This window comes from Aspergillus lentulus (assembly GCF_001445615.1).
Source record: "Aspergillus lentulus DNA, contig: Alt12, strain: IFM 54703, whole genome shotgun sequence".
NCBI classification, from domain to species: domain Eukaryota; kingdom Fungi; phylum Ascomycota; class Eurotiomycetes; order Eurotiales; family Aspergillaceae; genus Aspergillus; species Aspergillus lentulus.
In genome coordinates, this window is record NW_028322115.1 from 3,357,515 (window position 1) to 3,374,282 (window position 16,768).

The 16,768-nt window shown below is 49.0% G+C and overlaps 5 protein-coding genes and 4 non-coding genes across 9 annotated transcripts; 6 read left to right on the plus strand and 3 right to left on the minus strand.

Moving 5' to 3' along the window:
- Window positions 1-80: 80 nt before the first annotated feature.
- ALT_t137 lies at window positions 81-168 on the minus strand. The gene is given in 2 exon segments: window positions 81-116; window positions 131-168. It is a non-coding gene; the product is annotated as a tRNA-Phe (tRNA).
- A 2,789-nt stretch (window positions 169-2,957) lies between these two features.
- On the plus strand, window positions 2,958-3,049 carry ALT_t138. Its single transcript is given in 2 exon segments — window positions 2,958-2,995; window positions 3,014-3,049. It is a non-coding gene; the product is annotated as a tRNA-Phe (tRNA).
- An 89-nt stretch (window positions 3,050-3,138) lies between these two features.
- ALT_t139 lies at window positions 3,139-3,229 on the plus strand. Its single transcript is given in 2 exon segments — window positions 3,139-3,176; window positions 3,194-3,229. It is a non-coding gene; the product is annotated as a tRNA-Phe (tRNA).
- Window positions 3,230-3,319: 90 nt separating this feature from the next.
- On the plus strand, window positions 3,320-3,411 carry ALT_t140. Its single transcript is given in 2 exon segments — window positions 3,320-3,357; window positions 3,376-3,411. It is a non-coding gene; the product is annotated as a tRNA-Phe (tRNA).
- A 2,397-nt stretch (window positions 3,412-5,808) lies between these two features.
- Window positions 5,809-7,629, plus strand: samB (MYND-type zinc finger protein MUB1; the record flags this gene model as incomplete). Its single annotated transcript, XM_033558363.2, has 1 exon — window positions 5,809-7,629. The coding sequence occupies one exon, from the start codon at window positions 5,809-5,811 to the stop codon at window positions 7,627-7,629; it is 1,821 nt and encodes a 606-aa protein (XP_033414254.2).
- Window positions 7,630-8,308: 679 nt separating this feature from the next.
- ALT_7025 (UPF0676 protein C1494.01) lies at window positions 8,309-9,707 on the minus strand (the record flags this gene model as incomplete). The annotated part of the gene is made up of 6 exons (XM_089600169.1): window positions 8,309-8,938; window positions 8,992-9,151; window positions 9,202-9,218; window positions 9,292-9,345; window positions 9,413-9,472; window positions 9,528-9,707. 6 exons carry the CDS (start codon window positions 9,705-9,707, stop codon window positions 8,309-8,311), a joined length of 1,101 nt encoding a protein of 366 aa, XP_089455631.1.
- Window positions 9,708-11,215: 1,508 nt separating this feature from the next.
- Window positions 11,216-13,892, plus strand: ALT_7026 (MKT1 family protein; the record flags this gene model as incomplete). The annotated part of the gene is made up of 9 exons (XM_089600170.1): window positions 11,216-11,258; window positions 11,311-11,679; window positions 11,752-11,849; window positions 11,917-12,759; window positions 12,814-12,903; window positions 12,957-13,203; window positions 13,268-13,499; window positions 13,550-13,742; window positions 13,803-13,892. The coding sequence occupies 9 exons, from the start codon at window positions 11,216-11,218 to the stop codon at window positions 13,890-13,892; spliced, it is 2,205 nt and encodes a 734-aa protein (XP_089455632.1).
- A 564-nt stretch (window positions 13,893-14,456) lies between these two features.
- ALT_7027 (protein disulfide isomerase family protein) lies at window positions 14,457-15,636 on the plus strand (the record flags this gene model as incomplete). The annotated part of the gene is made up of 2 exons (XM_033558366.1): window positions 14,457-14,979; window positions 15,053-15,636. 2 exons carry the CDS (start codon window positions 14,457-14,459, stop codon window positions 15,634-15,636), a joined length of 1,107 nt encoding a protein of 368 aa, XP_033414257.1.
- A 384-nt stretch (window positions 15,637-16,020) lies between these two features.
- ALT_7028 (heat shock factor-binding 1 family protein) lies at window positions 16,021-16,419 on the minus strand (the record flags this gene model as incomplete). The annotated part of the gene is made up of 3 exons (XM_033558367.1): window positions 16,021-16,115; window positions 16,187-16,286; window positions 16,342-16,419. The coding sequence occupies 3 exons, from the start codon at window positions 16,417-16,419 to the stop codon at window positions 16,021-16,023; spliced, it is 273 nt and encodes a 90-aa protein (XP_033414258.1).
- Window positions 16,420-16,768: the final 349 nt, after the last annotated feature.

Consider the following 16,768-nt stretch of genomic DNA (forward strand, 5'->3'; position numbering starts at 1 on the left):
AGGAGACGGCGAAAAAAAATAAATCTGTAAAATTGAAACAGGACAAAAAAAGTATATAACAAAAAAAAAAAAGGCTGAATTGGGGTGAGCCGGGATTGAACCGGCGACCTTACGATTTAGTGACTGAGTACTTCAGTCGTACGCTACTCCCAGCTGAGCTATCACCCCATTTAATGATAAGGGAACGAGGGATAATGTCTTGTGAGGGTGGACATACGCAGCTTTCCATCATAATACAATGTAGGTATGTAGAAGTAGGTAGTGTACAGCACGAGGCCGATACAAAGCATCAAAATACCTAAATCAAGGGAGTAGTGAGAACCGAGTATACAAACAGAGGCTCAAAGTTATCTAGTAAGGAAACAAGTTGATTGCCTACATACGTGCGGTCCGATGTCCTTTTTTGGTGGCCCTTTGCTGCAGATAACAGGGCCCAGGGTGTCTGGCAACGTCTGGCAACTAAGCTTTTTGATGCCGGGGGATGCGGCAGTTTTTGAGGAGGCTTAGTAGTAATATGGGTACAGGGGAGGCTATGTGGCTATGTAACACCTGCACCGTGAGTCTCTGTCTGTGGATATGAAAGGTACTTATGTATATATTACGACTACGTCTTCCTTTTCATACAAAAATATTGATACACCATGCGCCTAAGCTCAGCATCAGTAGCGCCTAGTTTCATATTCGCAGGGTTCTTTTCTCTATAGGTCTTTTGATGGCCTCACATTGTGCATAGTCCGTCATTCCCCCCCACAGTGTGCCTGAGCAATTCACGCGGCCTTATTCTCTCGCTTGGTGTCGAGGCAGTCATCAAACTCTCTGGCAACCACCATTCCCAAAACCCATTCACTCATTTTCTATTTCTCCTGCATTATCCTTTTTTCTCTTCCTCTTTCCTGTCCTTCTCACCTATTGCCCCTCTGACCTCTATACATATCACTCCTTGTCCACGACCTCACCCAACAGACCTATACTGACAGCAATCCCCTTCATGTGCCTACCCCACCATGGAGAACGATCAAGATTCCCGTCCCTTTCAATTTTTTGCACATGTTCAGTTAGAGGATCCAAGCCATTTCCTGAATGAAGATGAGTATGAAGTCTTGCGACTCATGCCCCTGATACGGACGCTTGAAAGGGAACTTCCGCGCCGTACGTCATATCAGATCTCTTGTCTTTGGATATATGCTGAACCGCGGTGGAAAAGCAGGGCCACAACACATCTGGGAAATTGAAGGGCAGTTCAGTGAGTTCATTCATGAAGAGACCAATGCTTGGAGACAATGTGGAACTGAGTGACCAGCGTCACTTTCTCCTACGTCCCAGTGGATCCATCGCTGCCCCCTTAGCCCACCATCTCCTTAACCAACGTTGTATATCACGGACCCATACTGCAATGAGACCGACAACGCAGGCAAGCCAACTATTTATCTACTACACAACGGATTCTCGTCCCAGAATTCATTCATGTTTGACCAGATTTGCCGCAGAGAGGAGACACAACTTTATCTTCACCTCTGGACAGATGACGTCCAAAAGCCCCACGATGGTTTCGTTCGCGATCTGCGTCAAAACACGTCTGCTATCGTCGAGATATGTTGGGGCGAGGTTGTGTGGAGGAAAGTAAAACAGCAAGGTCGGCTGATTCGATTCCCCCTATGGGGGAAGTATAAGGATGTCAAGCTCTATTTGGACCTAGAAGAAGATGGGAAAACATTAAAACGCTTCGTGTTTTGGACGCACCACCCTCAGTGGTTTTTTCGGCCCAGACCAGTTACTACAACGAACGGTGTCCCTGACAGAACCATCCAAGCAAAGGTACAGGAGGAAGCATTAGGTCTGGCTGCAAGATTGGCTGGCCTAGCAACCGCACATAAGAGGCACCCGAAAAGTTCTGGAAAACCCCCCAAACAAGAACGGGCGTGGGGACTTCGACTCCTTCCTTTGCCGCTCGGAAGAGGAACTTGATGGGTTACCGAAAATTGTCCAGACAATAGGTATGAGTTGCAGTAGCCCGAAACTGTGTGGCTACCCCCGATGGACGATAGAAAAAGAGCATCGCTTCGTCATTCCACGACTAAAATGCAAGGGCTGCAGAGGAAAAGACCGAAATTTCAGGCCAGTCGAGAATTGGGAAACCGTCAATTCAACAGTACTGTCAAAGTTCTGGGACAACGTCACAAGTGAAATCTTTGACCCCAGGGACGATCCCACAGTGCGACAGAGCTCTCTTATGAAATCAATCTTTTCCACTATGAAGGTGGTGTTAAGGAGACTAAGGCAAAAGCATATCGGGGATGTACGAGCGACTGATCCAAGCCAGAAGAGAAAGAGACCTCCCTAACACACAGATGACGGAGAATGATTTATATGTTATCCACCCCAATTAATGGAGTACTGGAGAAGATAGTGTGCCACTAATATCAGGCCAACAAGGAAGCGAGGTTCCTGTTTGTTGGGATGAGTCGGTTCCTGAGAGACTCTGGAACATTCTGCAGGGCTTGAGGTATGAGTTAATTCTTAGTTATCATGAGTCCTTGGAGGATAATAATTGGTTCACCTTGTGAAGGGGGTGTTAGTCGGCATCATCAGTACCTACCTATTACCTACTAGGTTAGGCAGTCAACAAGAGATAGTATTATAATGAATGTGAATCCCAACAAACAGGGCGATGGTTCAGTTCGATGATTTGGTACATGCCAAATACCTACTTCTTTCCCATTTTCATATTATTTTGGTTGAGTACAGGCTGACAGCATGGTAGGCCTATAGCCTAATAACAGTTACTGCCACTTATTCAGATCATACGACATGGGATAGTTCGAGGTATAGTAGAATCAGACCATCCCCTTGAGCACAAATCAATAACTAGTTTGACCAGTTAGTTATGGAGTTATTAGTTCAGTCAGTAGATTTATTCTGCCACCTAGTTACAAAAATCCAGAGCTAAACTATCAAATGGGGTGATAGCTCAGCTGGGAGTAGCGTACGACTGAAGTTTCACTTTAGTCACTTAATCGTAAGGTCGCCGGTTCAATCCCGGCTCACCCCAATTTTCCTTTTTGCAGTTTAATGGTTATTTTTCCCTTTCAACCCCCCCAGGCTTCTCAATTATATTTTCTCATATCTATCTCATCAAATGGGGTGATAGCTCAGCTGGGAGTAGCGTACGACTGAAGTTGAACTCAGTCACTTAATCGTAAGGTCGCCGGTTCAATCCCGGCTCACCCCACTTCTCCTTTTTGCAGTTTAATAGTTTATTTTTTCCCTTTCAACTTGCAAGCCTTCTTAATTATATTTTCCCACATCTATCCCATTAAATGGGGTGATAGCTCAGCTGGGAGTAGCGTACGACTGAAGTTTCACTTTAGTCACTTAATCGTAAGGTCGCCGGTTCAATCCCGGCTCACCCCAAATCCTTTTTGTTTTTTGCTCCTATATTAACGTCCAGCAGCTACTACGCGGTCGGACCTACCTAGCTAGAAATGTTCCAGCCATACAAACTGCTTTCTTGATTATGTACCAAGCCGTTAGGTGTATTCTCTGCCGCTTACACTATAAATCAACCCTAGTATTGGAGATATGTGAAAGCAACGACACAAGTCAGTCCAAAGGGACGCAGAACATTCGATGTCACATCCAAATACAATGAAGACGGGAATTGTCTGCCCAATTGCTGACCACACATATACCTCCGCAGCCAATCCTGTTCATCCAAGTACGAAGCAGGACATGCTCCCAATCGGCCTTCCCTTGTATACCGACACGGTCACATCGCAGTTTCGAATCACCTCGGCCAATCGCCGTAAGATAAAAGGGCCTTTCACGATCTGGCGGATCGGCTCGAAATAGGTGCAGTTAGTAAAGTGGCCCCCGAACGGGGTAGATGTCGTGAGGTCGCTCAAATCGAAAATGGATCTCGTCGACGGTCAACCCTCAGCTGTGCCGTAGCCCACGCTGAACCCATACTGATAGTTTTCGCATGCTCCGTCACATGGTAGGTTGACAGTATGCAAGCAACGTCGGTGCGGTTCTGATCCTCCATCGGGGAGACTAGTGGAGGCTATCATCGAGCTGGATGAAGATCTGCGAAATATCCAATCAGTCACGGTACGCTTGCAGAGGTGATTAGCATGGCGCACGTTATTTTGCTCGACGGGCCGTTCGGGCATCAATACCTTGAGAAACCGGTTCATGGACTTTTGCAACTTTGCGACGTAGTGAGGCATACGCCAGCCTCGAATGCAGCGTGTCCAGCGACACGCTGAATTTCACCCGAAATCGCCAAACAGGGCCGACAGACAGCTGCTGCGTCGAGATGATATTGGCCATCTAGCTCCGTAGTATGGTGGACGGTCCTGCGCTCGATAGGACTGGCTTCATTTTTGATCACCTGGACCAGATCATCCTGAACGAGAAAGGAAGTGGCACAGCCTGCGTTGGGGTTCCTCCAGAGCGTCAGTATATCCTACAGTAGCATCAAGCATCACGACACATACTAGCAGGGTATTATTGGAACTGTTCGCGGGTCAGTTGTGCAGGGTAGTACCTTCCAACAGAAAGATCATCGGATAACACTGGACGAGATATTTTGCAAGCTCCTCATAGACCTCAAAGCAGGTATGCCTCGTAACAGCATTGTCCACGTACCTCACATGGCCGTCGAGGTCCTTCTCCACCTCGGCCTTCTTGACTTCGTGATACCGCATGAAGTTTGAATCCATCCCGATCCAATTGTCCAGTCCATCTCCGGATACCTCTGCTAGATGGTGATTCGATATCGATACCACGGCATCGATATCCCTACTAGGTGATGACTCAAAATCGAATACTATGATATCGATATTCCTACTAGGTAGATGATGATTCGATATCAATACGTTGGTATTTTTAGTATATGAGTACCTATTACCCGTATGTGGAGGTAGTGGCAATAGGTAATACATGTGGCAAACAGTAAAGAACTCCAAAGGTCCGCATCGTAGTTATAGTCCGCCGTACATCGACTCGATCGCAGGTGGAGGAAAGAGACAGAAATCCCTAGTCAGCGTATAAATCATCAGCAAGCAAATGAAGAGTCTTCCACCAACAACTTGAGTGCGTAAAGAGTAGACGGATAGTTTATAGATAGTTCCTTGGTGGTTGCTGGCTATTCATGAAACAAAAACCCCTTCTCGGTCCCAGTCTCCGCTTAGGCTCTCTGGCCCGACTCGGCTTCATAGTCAGACGCTCCCTGGCTCGTTCGCTCTCTCTCTCTCACTTTCTCCTCTTCTTGATTTTGCCCCCCTCTCCGACACATAATCAAATCCTCCGCCAGACTTCAAATCCTCCAGCTTTTGGACTTTCATTTGTGTCATTATTTTGGTTTATACATATTGGCCATTTTCGTTAATGACTTGTATTTGACTCTGGTCCTTCTTTCACCCCTGACTTTTGTTTTTGCAATCTCATCTGAACCATACATCTTGTGGCTGCCCGCGGCCACCACCATCAGGCTCTGACTGAAAGGACTGGTCTTGGCTCGATCAAAACTCCCTTTCACTGTCCTCTTCATCACTTTCCAGCTTCCTCATCTCCCGCCCATCAACGGGCCTCTTAGGGCTATTTGGTTCATCTTTGCATTCTCCTATTTACCGCATGATTTTGTCACAAAACGACAAGCCTCTCGGTCCTTTTCTTTCTCATCCCAAGTACGCTTTCGTCCGCATTAGGGGTTGAGAGCGTACGCCGACCTTCCATCGAGCTGCGCAACTTTCCCATTTTCGAAACTGCTCTTTCTATCATCTCGGATCCTGCGAACTCCTGTCCATCATGCGGGAGGTGAACTTCAGCATTCCCAATGTTAACAAGGCCTCTGTCAATATTACGACAACCCTATATGACCGGCGGGCTCTCGATTGCACATCAACACTACCCCTCATAAACTCTCTCAATCATCTTGCATATCTCACTACATCCTCTGCCCGTATTCGCGATATTCTCACCGTCGATGGCGGTATTGAAAGACTCGTGTGCATCCTCAAAGAAGGCCGGAGCAGGGACCTCATGGAGATGTGGAAGTGGAGTCTGGCCTTTCAATGTGTTGTGAATATCGGAGTGAGAGGTTCAGAAAGTGTGAGAACAAGGGTTGTCGAGGCCGATATGGTGCCGGTAATTGCAACGATCCTGGATAACTATATCAAGGTTGTCGACAAGGCACGAGCCCGAGCCGATTCCGAGTCTCAAAGACAATCGTCCAAACATCATTCGAAAGCTGTGCCAACATCAAATGATGCATCTGGACGTTCGTCCTTCCTGGAACAGTCGTCGACAGCTGAACAACGCACCTCTCGTCGCCACGCCCCCCCTCCCAGTATCGAAATTCCACCCCAAACTTTCTTCCAGGAAAACCATGTCGCTGATTCGAACGTGCTGGATGTTGCTTCTCCGCCCCGAGTGCCGATGACCTCCCCCCCTGAGAGAAACACTTTCGGACAAGACGTACACCACCATAGAACAAACGACGGCGGCTTTGCGCATGGCAACCACCGACACAGAATGCAGCCTTTGGCCACAGCATTGCCTTCGATGGATGCTGCTGATGGCTTCGGTCTGCGGCCCGTGCGTGATAATGAGCGGCTACCGAGCATGCTTCCTGGCTTCCACACCGGACTCACTTCTCAGCCAGAGTCTCCAACTACCCCCAATGCTCCGGTACAGCCTCGAAGCAGCGCCCAGGCTACAATTGCGAGGCAACGTCCGTCGTTGAGACAGCAGCAGTCGGCATCGGGCGAATCCGATGATGGAAACGGAGACGGTTCTACGATGGATGAGGATCCTGCTTCCACAGAGGCAGTTGAGCCTATCGTTGGACTGCAGAACAGAATGGACATCGATGACGTTGGCGAGAGAGACGCGATACTAGGCGGCGTTTCCGATTCTCACGATCTCACAGTAACAGATCCTTCCGAAGAGCAGGAAGCCGAGACCTTCAACATTACACACCGTTCCGCAGTGGATGGCAGCATGATCAATACCGACAACGCCCAAAATAACGCCGCTCTGGGATTATCCCCTACCCAGGCAGCTGATAACGCCAACTCCCCCGCTCTTGTTCCAAGCCCTTACTCTCTGTACTTTCGCGATCGAACAACCACGGCCGCTCATGGTGTTTTGACAACTATGCCTAGGGACGAGGACGTTCTCATGTCCCTCCAACTTTTGGCTTATGTCTCCAAGTACTGCAACCTCCGGTCCTACTTCCAGCATTCTCATTTCGTCCCGAAACTCAAGATTGATCGCGAGCTTCAAATGCTAGAGGAAGGAACATCGCCAATTGACCTTCCTGAAGAAGAGGACGAGTATCTGCTTCCTGATGATGTCAACATCTTCCCTTTGGTTGAGAAATTCACCGTCCGTCACCACTCAAAAGATATGCAATACTGGGCTTGCGTGGTCATGCGGAACCTTTGCCGCAAGGACGAATCCAGAGGAGGTATCAGGCAATGTGCATACTACAAGTGCGGAAAGTGGGAGGAGTTTCAGCGTCAATTCGCAAAGTGCCGCCGTTGCCGCCGTACCAAATATTGCAGCAAAGATTGTCAAAAAGCAGCGTGGGTTTATCATCGTCATTGGTGCCACACCACGCCCTGATATGAATGGATGGAATTACCACTACCCAATAATGCATTCTGGCCTGCATAGCGTCATATTTGTCACCCATTTCCAGTGTCTTCCCCACCCTTTTGGCGAGGTTCTATTTACCCATGCATGGCATTTCAGAACTTGGCGGCGTTACCTCTCATCATAAAGATACCTTTTGTATGTCGTCTATGCCTTTTTCGCAACGGTTTACCCTCTATCATTTGGTCTACGCATTTTCTATCTTGTCTCTTTGACTTTGGGCCTGATGCCCTACATGGAATACCTCTAGCGCTCATGATTCTGCATATTTGTCCTAGTCAACTCTTTGGTTTTGTTTCCATTGTCTTCTTCTTACAATTTGGTGACGCTGAATACTAAATTTTATCACGATTTTCCTTTGTCTTAGTTGAACGCCAATAAACTTGGTGCGATCTTCCGAACTGAACTTCCCATATTGCCCCCTCTCTTTGTATCAGCTCAAACAACAAGTGCCATATGGGGTGGATGTCCGTGCATCTCACCCTGTTGATTTCTTTCCTAACTTGACCACGTACTATCTATTTCCTACACTCTTCAAAACCGACACGAAGCGGTTGTACTGAAGCGGTTCTAGGGTAAATCAAGATTAGACCGGATGAGATTTAGATCAACAAGTTCCACGCAGAGCCACCTCTCCGTATTGACAGCGTCACTCCTTCTTGAATCCGTAAGTGGCCGCCAGTCTCGATTCGAGATGTTCGTAAGCCGTCAAAGCCCGCTTCCCCGGCGCCATGTTCCCTGCCCCGCCACCGAAGCCAACCTGTTCATTGGTAATGCCGTTCTTCCTGCAATACTCGCGATGAGCGACGACAGCTTCACTGGGTACGGGAACCAACTCCGTGGTGTCTACCGGATGACAGAAGTAAGCGATACTATACCTGTCCTGTGGGTTAGGGCTACGCTGTTCAGACAAGGGGAACACTACACGGTGGATCGTCGACTTGAGTAGACCGTCGGTCCAGTAGCTCAGCAGATCACCAATGTTTACCAGAATAGGCGGGAACGGGTAGGCACTGGCATCCTCTGCGTTGCCCGGCTGCACGGGGACAGGAGCCCAGGAGCCATCTGGCGTCCGGATCTCAAGACCTGGCTGTCCGGGCCGTTGGAAGAGAAGGGTGATACTGCCGTAGTCGGAGTGGGCACCAGCGCGCACGTCGATGTCGTGCTGGTAGGAAGATGTTGCGGGCGAGGAGATCGAGGGGTAGTACAGGTAGCGGAGGATGCAGCCTGTGGGACCGTTCTGGGGGTCATGGCGGGATGTAAAGAAGTCGTTCGGGATCTGTGTAATTGCGATTAGCGAAAAGCTTGTAATGACTGGTTCATATTTCGAACCTGGAGGCCGAGGGCTAGTAGCTTCAAGATGCGATTGCAGGTCTTGTTGCAGAGAGAGGCGAAATGGCCAATCTCGGCCTCGTGCGGGGAGAGCGATGGGGGGAGGGGTTGCTGCGCTTTCCCATCCTTGAATTCGCCAAAGTTCATGGCCCTGTAGTTTCTGGTGAGAACAAGTCGAAGAAGTATTGTGATCCGGGACTAGGGGCGTACTCTTTAAAATCCCCAGTCTATAGCATGCGCCATGAGGCGCACTCCAGTCAGCGTTCTGAGAGGTGTACAAGGTCGTAGGGAGTGGTTTACCCTTTGATGCTCTGGATCAAGAGTTTCAATATGCATGCCTGACCAGCCACGATTCTGCACGCGACCAGCATCAGCGTCAATTTAATGGTCGATATAACGTTGAGAATCGGGTAGGACAGACATTAGGAGTAATACGGCAAGTGGCCTTCTCCTCAGCAGGAGAGGCAAAGAAAGCTTTCGACTACAGGCTCTGTCAACCCATGAGTTTGATGGACGGTGGATCGGGGGCAATCTACCAGCTCAAAGGCTCTATTCACATCCTCCGCCGCGAAATCGGTCCCTTTGCTGTCAACGTACAGAAAGCCGTACTTGGCGGCTGCGTCGAGCATGGCCTTACCCACATTGGGGTCGTCGGGGTTGGAGATGTCGATGATGGGGAGTTCAATAGGCGGTCCCACCGCGGAAGTCCGTTCCATTTTGATCTAGCTGGAGATGGACGTATAATGTCGCAGGCGGACAGGTGGTGAAAATAATTGCAAATGATGTCAGAACTATGGACTGGAAAACCCACGGGGAACAGTGAACTATATATATAGTGAAATAGCCGGGAGATATGTCTAGATACCGGATCTAAGGCTACATCGCCGGCCGAGCTTATGCGATTGCCTTAATCTTGATCCTATCGGTCTTATCTCGCCTGTGGACCAGGGCAAAGCGATGGTGCCAGCCTGCTATTGTTGGATATAATCACTTTTGGGATACGGTTGGTTGGTCTCTTAAGAGTAGGACTATGGAGTACAGAATGAGATAGTAAGTAGTACGTGAGCGAGCAATGACTATTCTGTCGTGATACCACTACTGCCTTATGCCAAGGCATATCTCCATCGTGTTCGCCAGGATGGTCTGAGTGGCTTCAACTTCTACCAACGAGAGATATCTCTGTTTTAGCCGAGTTTTGAAGCCAAAGCTCAAGCAGAGCTTTGATTGACTGTTTCGGTTGGTGAATTCATAACCCAAGCGGACTCTTTTTAATGGCACTTCATTCTCGGAGATTAGCACGATGAGTCAATGACACATACCGAGATCGTCTCCACAGGCAGTTGCTGCTGCTGCTTACATTCAAGGCGCCATAAGCATTGATCATATCCGATGCCGAATCTCGAGATCTCTGCTGGTCAACAGACCACTGCCGTTGAAAAGCTGCTTGGTGGACTTCGAGTCTTGTCATGTTTGCAGCTCGACCTCTGAGAAGATCGCATGGTGTACTTCACCCGTTCCTGCCAGGGCACTGTTTATGAAAAGTTATCGCGTGCTCATCAGCTTCTTCTCAAGCGATCAGATGCAGGGCGAATATCTCACTGTCATTGCTAACTGCGACCTTGGACACGGGGATCGTCTAGTGGTCCTTGGTAATCGCATGGAAGTAAATCACATGTTATCAAAGGAATATTCAGGAGATAGGTTTCACTTCATTTCCAGGGTTTAAGAACGATTGAGGTCTGGACGTAGGGTGTTGATACCTGTCATGTCAGTGTACCTGCATGCTGGTCAAGCTATCTATATGTATATTTGACATGGATGACTGAAATAGGATGCCTTTGTCACCTAGACGACCTGACGCGTATGGTATGGACGCACTAGATATAGCATCTATATATCAAGACAATCGCAACCTCGAATGTGTCTGAAGTACTTGACATAGGTTGTGGGGTAATTGAGTGTACTCCGTTAATAGAGTGCATGTCGGAAACATTGATCTCCGCCCCGTGATTTCATTCAATATTGCTCCACCCAAATTGTCGCAAAGGCACGCGGAGCTTGAGCGACACCTCGCTTCTTGGGCAATTCGTCTCTTCCATACTCTCTCTTCTCCCTCACTCGCTCGTTTCTTAGTCTTTCCCCCCTCCTGCCCTGTTCGGGCTCTCCACGCCTGGCATTGGGTCATTCATCTCTCTTCCGAGACAACAGCTCCAGCTTCTAAGCCATGCCAAGTAAGACGACTCCTACAGACCCCTCCGAGCTCATACGTGGGCGAACTAGTTTCATGAAGCTGACTGACCTCACTTCTCTCACTATTAGTCCGGCCACTTGATGAATGGGCGTCTGCCCGCACCCAGTCCCTTCCTCTCTCCGCTCTCAAAGGGGCTGTTGTTGGCATCGATGCGTCGCACTACATTTCCCAGCACCTTCTCCACCACTCGACCCGCGAGCCTTTACTGGTCGCTCTGGGCGGCTTCCCATTTGCGCTGAAGACCAATATTGAGAGAGAGTTACAGAGTTTCAAGGAATTGGGTGTGGCATGTCTTTTCGTCTTCAACGGCCTAGAGTTTGGGAAAAAGGACCAGCGACCACACGTGCAGACAGAGTCATTGCGAGCTTTTGAACAAGCCTGGGAGCTTTATGACCAACAACAGGCGGATCAGGTAGTCGACGCATTTAGTGGCGCGGGTAAGTCTCCCTTTCTGCATCCTCGTTATCCCTGTATACTGGTTTGCGCTGAACACGCTCCGCCCACTCCAGGCACACCGCGACCTGAATCCCTTTACAGATTTTTGCAGCGCATCCTGTACCAAAATGGGGTTGACTTTATCGTGGCGCCGTATAGTGCCGCGGCTCAGGTAAGAAAGCGACCATCGGGGAGATAGACTCGCAACGGCTCAGTTTCTTACTTCTCATCTCTGATAGCTTTCCTATCTTGCCAAGGGCTCCAATCCCGTCATTGATGCGGTCTTTGGGCCTTCTGACGCACTCCTCTTCGACATTGACAAACTCATAACACGGATGGATATTGAGTCTTCTCAGTTTTTCTGGATTACCAAACAAACTTGCCAAGATGAAATGGGTAGGCTATCAAATGAGCAGTTCCTGGATTTCTGCCTTTTATTGGGCTCATCGTTCCTGCGAACTTTCCCGGGCTTCGAAAACCCAACATTTCCGGGAAAGAGCGTCAGCATTCGTGATGCTCTTCCGATATTCAACCAAGCGGGTCGAAATGCACTAGCTCTATATGCTCAGTTCGAAGAGGATCGTCGCGTGCAGGAACTTCAATATGCCGATGCTTACAAGCGCGCGTTCATGACGGTGAAGCACCATGTGATCATGGACGTCGATGGCAAGGTTGCACCTATGGATTCGGAGAACGCCCCGTCCGATATGCATGAACTGATCGGCCAGCGACTGCCTGAAGAACTTTACTTTTACCTCTCCAAGGGCGTCCTAGGTCCGGAAATTCCTAACTATCTGACATCTGGCGAGGTCCAAATCTCCCTTCCATTGGGAGTTGAAGATACCGAAATATATCGCCAAACTGTGAGCAGCACGCTCACTCCAATCAAGACTCAATCTATCTGTTTACTCTCGAATTCCCTTCACAGGTTCTACCAGACCAAAGTGATCAATATACGGACATGGTTTGACGAAAAGTCTGACAAGTCCATCACACTGAAGACTCTTCCTTCTGTCAAGGAAACCATCCAGGCGTGGAAGATCCGCTCTGACCAGCTGCCCGAGGGAGTAAAGAAGCTACAGGTCGGTTCACCATGTTACCTGCATGCCAAATTTGTATTCTCTGACAAGTGACAGAGCACCTCCTCGCCGCTCAAGTTTGCTGTACAGAGCCTGCAAGATCCCGAATTCGGAGCCAAGTCTTTTGCATCGTCTAAGGATGCTCAAGTGAGTCTATCCAGGGATATTTCTCTGATATAAATGGTTCTAATGATTAAAAGCCGCTATCGTCGCAGGACGAAATTCTTGCCAATGTCTACTGGAGGTTCCTGCAATTGCGAGGCTACATTGATGAGAAGCACCGACTCACCTCATGGGGTGTCTGCCTCGACCAAGCGCTTTCCGTCCTTGATCCCGCTGATAATTTGGAAGAGGCGACGTTCCTCGCCGTTGAAATGGTCCGTTTTGGCCTCCTGAATTCCAAAGAGTGGTTTTCTCATGTCTCAGGAGGTCCGATGAGAGGTTCAGGTGAGTCGATCGTGCCTGATTGATGCCTCAATGCATACCTTACTGATCTCGCCTCTCCCACTAGATGAGGACAAGAAGTTCAATATTCTGATCTCACGTGTGGCTTGTATCGCTAAGATACAACACAAGAACATCGGCTATTCAGGGCCCCTCAGCAGGCAATTGCTCTGTTACCGCTCTCTTATTTCTGAGGTCCGCTCCACATTAAGAAACCTGATCGAAGTCGTTTTAGCTAGTCTGCTTCTTAGCGGAGATGCTAGCAGAGATCGGAATGACTGGACCGAGATGAGTATCAAGTAAGGCTTATATTATGCTTCACAAAGATCGATGGCGCTGACCTTCATAGACTCCCGTTCATCGACGACAATGACTGCGGTCTCGGCATTGCAGTGCGCACATATCTCGATGATCTGCCCCTGCAGGCGGACCCAACGTCGCCGGAGGCACGGTTAGAGGTGAAGTCCAAGGGTAAAGAATGGTTTCAGCACAGTGACAGCTTTACAAGCAATCTGGAAAAGGCTTTCAAGCTCTGGGATGCGGTGAGTGCCAAAGAATCGAACCCATTTTGATCACGCGAGCTGATGTTTTTCTTCTATCAGGTCTACAAGGGCACGCAGAACGCGAGTAAAGAATTTAAGGACGTTCAGTTGTGGCAGGAGGCAAATGAATGGTTGTCGGGGAGGCGATAGATATTAAGTTGTACCCAGGTGATAAGCTAAGGGGCAGTCGTGGGAACTGCAATCTCACGAATGAAATCGGAGTCTACGAACATCAACAGCGTTATCACTTGTCAGCGATGGTGATTGACCGAGAGACTCATCCGGTAATGGTAGAAATCAAAAGGGACTGTAACACTAAACACCTTACTGGCCACCTGCCATCTCTACATTAGGTGACATACTCATAGCACGTTGTTACAGTAGACCTCCGCAACACATCGTGATTGACAAAGTCAATTGCGCGGTTGTACGGAGTGGTTTGTAATCTCTTATGAGTATAGATTGATACCAAGTGTCCTCTTCCGACCCGCTGATAAATCGGATGTGATCTGCGGTGATAGCGGAGCTTCTGGTGTGGGATCCATACGTTGGGAGGCAAATTACACCACCTTCAACTATTTGAGCTGATCTGGGTGAAGGCATTAATCACAGCTCTTCTACCATTGAGACAGTTCGTACATAATATTTGTCCAATATATTGCGTTTTTGATTGAGGATAATTCAGCTCCCGCTTCTTCTATCACACAAGCCACCATGGCTCGGTTGAGCTTCCTGCTTGTGAGCTGCCTCACACTGCTCGTCGGTATCGCCAGCGCCACTTCCGCCGTCATTGATCTGCTTCCCAAGAACTTCGACGATGTCGTCCTCAAGTCCGGAAAGCCTGCTCTCGTTGAGTTCTTCGCCCCTTGGTGTGGCCACTGCAAGAACCTCGCACCCGTTTATGAAGAGCTTGCTCAGGCTTTCGAATTCGCCAAGGACAAGGTGACTGTGGCCAAGGTGGACGCAGACGAACACAGAGATCTTGGAAAGAGATTTGGTGTCCAGGGATTTCCCACACTGAAGTGGTTCGATGGCAAGAGCGACAAGCCCGAGGACTACAAGGGTGGTCGGGATCTGGAGAGCCTGTCTGCGTTCATTGCGGAGAAGACGGGCATCAAGCCTCGTGGGGCCAAGAAGGAGCCTAGCAAGGTTGAGATGTTGACTGAGTCTTCGTGGAAGTCTACCATTGGCGGTGACAAGAATGTGTTGGTTGCTTTCACTGCGCCTTGGTGCGGACGTGAGTTCTTCTTTTGATATTTCCTCTTTTTCTGGCTTCGTCGGACTGAGCTAATGGCCCTCGGCGTTTACAGATTGCAAGAGCCTCGCCCCTACTTGGGAGACCCTCGCCAATGACTTCGCACTCGAGCCCAACGTTGTGATCGCCAAGGTCGACGCCGAGGCAGAGAACTCCAAGGCTCTCGCCAAAGAACAAGGCGTCACCGGATACCCCACCATCAAGTTTTTCCCCAAGGGCTCAACTGAGCCCATCGTATACAACGGCGCTCGTTCCGAGGAGGCCTTCATCGAGTTCCTGAACGCCAACGCCGGTACTAACCGTGCCGTTGGTGGAGGTCTCAACGAGAAGGCCGGCACAGTCGCCGCTTTTGACGAGTTTATCACCAATTACGTCTCGTCGCGCAACGTCAAGGAGCTTGTTGCGGAGGTTAAGAAGGCTGCCAAGGGTCTCCAGGACAAGTATGCTCAGTACTATGTTAAGGTTGCTGAGAAGATCAGCCAGAACGAGGAGTACGCCAGCAAGGAGCTGGCTCGTCTCAAGAAGATCCTTGAGAAGGGTGGCTCAGCCCCCGAGAAGATCGACGATATTGTTTCTCGCAGCAACATCCTGCGCAAGTTTGTCGGCGAGAAAGACACTGATGCCAAGGACGAGCTGTAAATCATTCCACTGGCTCAAGTGTGTAAGATCGCACGGATTTGGAGATCATTGACGGACTTGTTCAATTATATGACTTTTGGCCTATGAAATATGTGTCTGGAACTCCATGATGCATAAAATGTAGCAACAAGGGCTTGACCCAAGGAGCAACAGTTCAAGAAATATATAACAAGAGGCATCTATCCCTCAGAATCTCGTCAGGGTATCTCTCAATACGTGAGACATGAATACAACAAAGTACACTTGCACATATGCCACGCCTTCAAATGAATGCATCGCTGAAGAAGAACTTAACCTATAAACTCCATTCCGCACAGAAACAGACCATCAATGCAATAACATGCTATGGAACGAAGGGCCACAATTTATATGCCTGCACGAAAGTCATTTCGTCGGAGACGACGCTGTTGCGGCGGCCGTGTCGCCCGCAATAGTCAAGGAAGCTTCCAGCTCGTCGAGGCGCGTAGCCATATCGTCCACTAAAAAAGTTCAAGTCAGTATCATGTATACGCTAGCCTAGTGATGGGTTCCATGTACGAGGCAAACGAACATTTTGCGAACACTTCCCGCGACACATTGTCGAACTTGTGTTGTAATTGGTCCAGGAGGTCGTCGACCGCTGCTGAGAATTGACCTTGTGCATCGGTGCTCTACAGTGCTTGTAAGCGACATGTTTCTCATTGAGAATGTGACAGATTAACAAACCTGTTGCGATCGCAGAGATTCCCCGGTGGGAGGGGTGACGGCCTCAGACGTCGAGATGGATTTGCTATCTTCTGCCATGGTGTATTGATAGTGGCGTGCCGGCAGGATACGAAAAGGTCGGGCTTGAGGCGCCAGTAAATTACTGTCCGAATTTGGAGATAAATGCTATGTAGCACCGAAGGACAACCGCAAAGTTGATGTTCATCCTCCTGTATACTACTCCGCTGCTGATATCCAGATTAAAACGATAAGATGCCCAAGGATCAACTGTTTCTCCTGATCACCGATATGCTCTAAGCTAAAGCTGGACTAGACCCGGCTTATCTTGAATGCTAACCATATATGGACTAGCGGCATCCCAAAAAAATTCCCATAGTTTCCTGATCTGAAAGTCCGCCGCGGGTGCTCGACAGTAATTGCAAGCTTG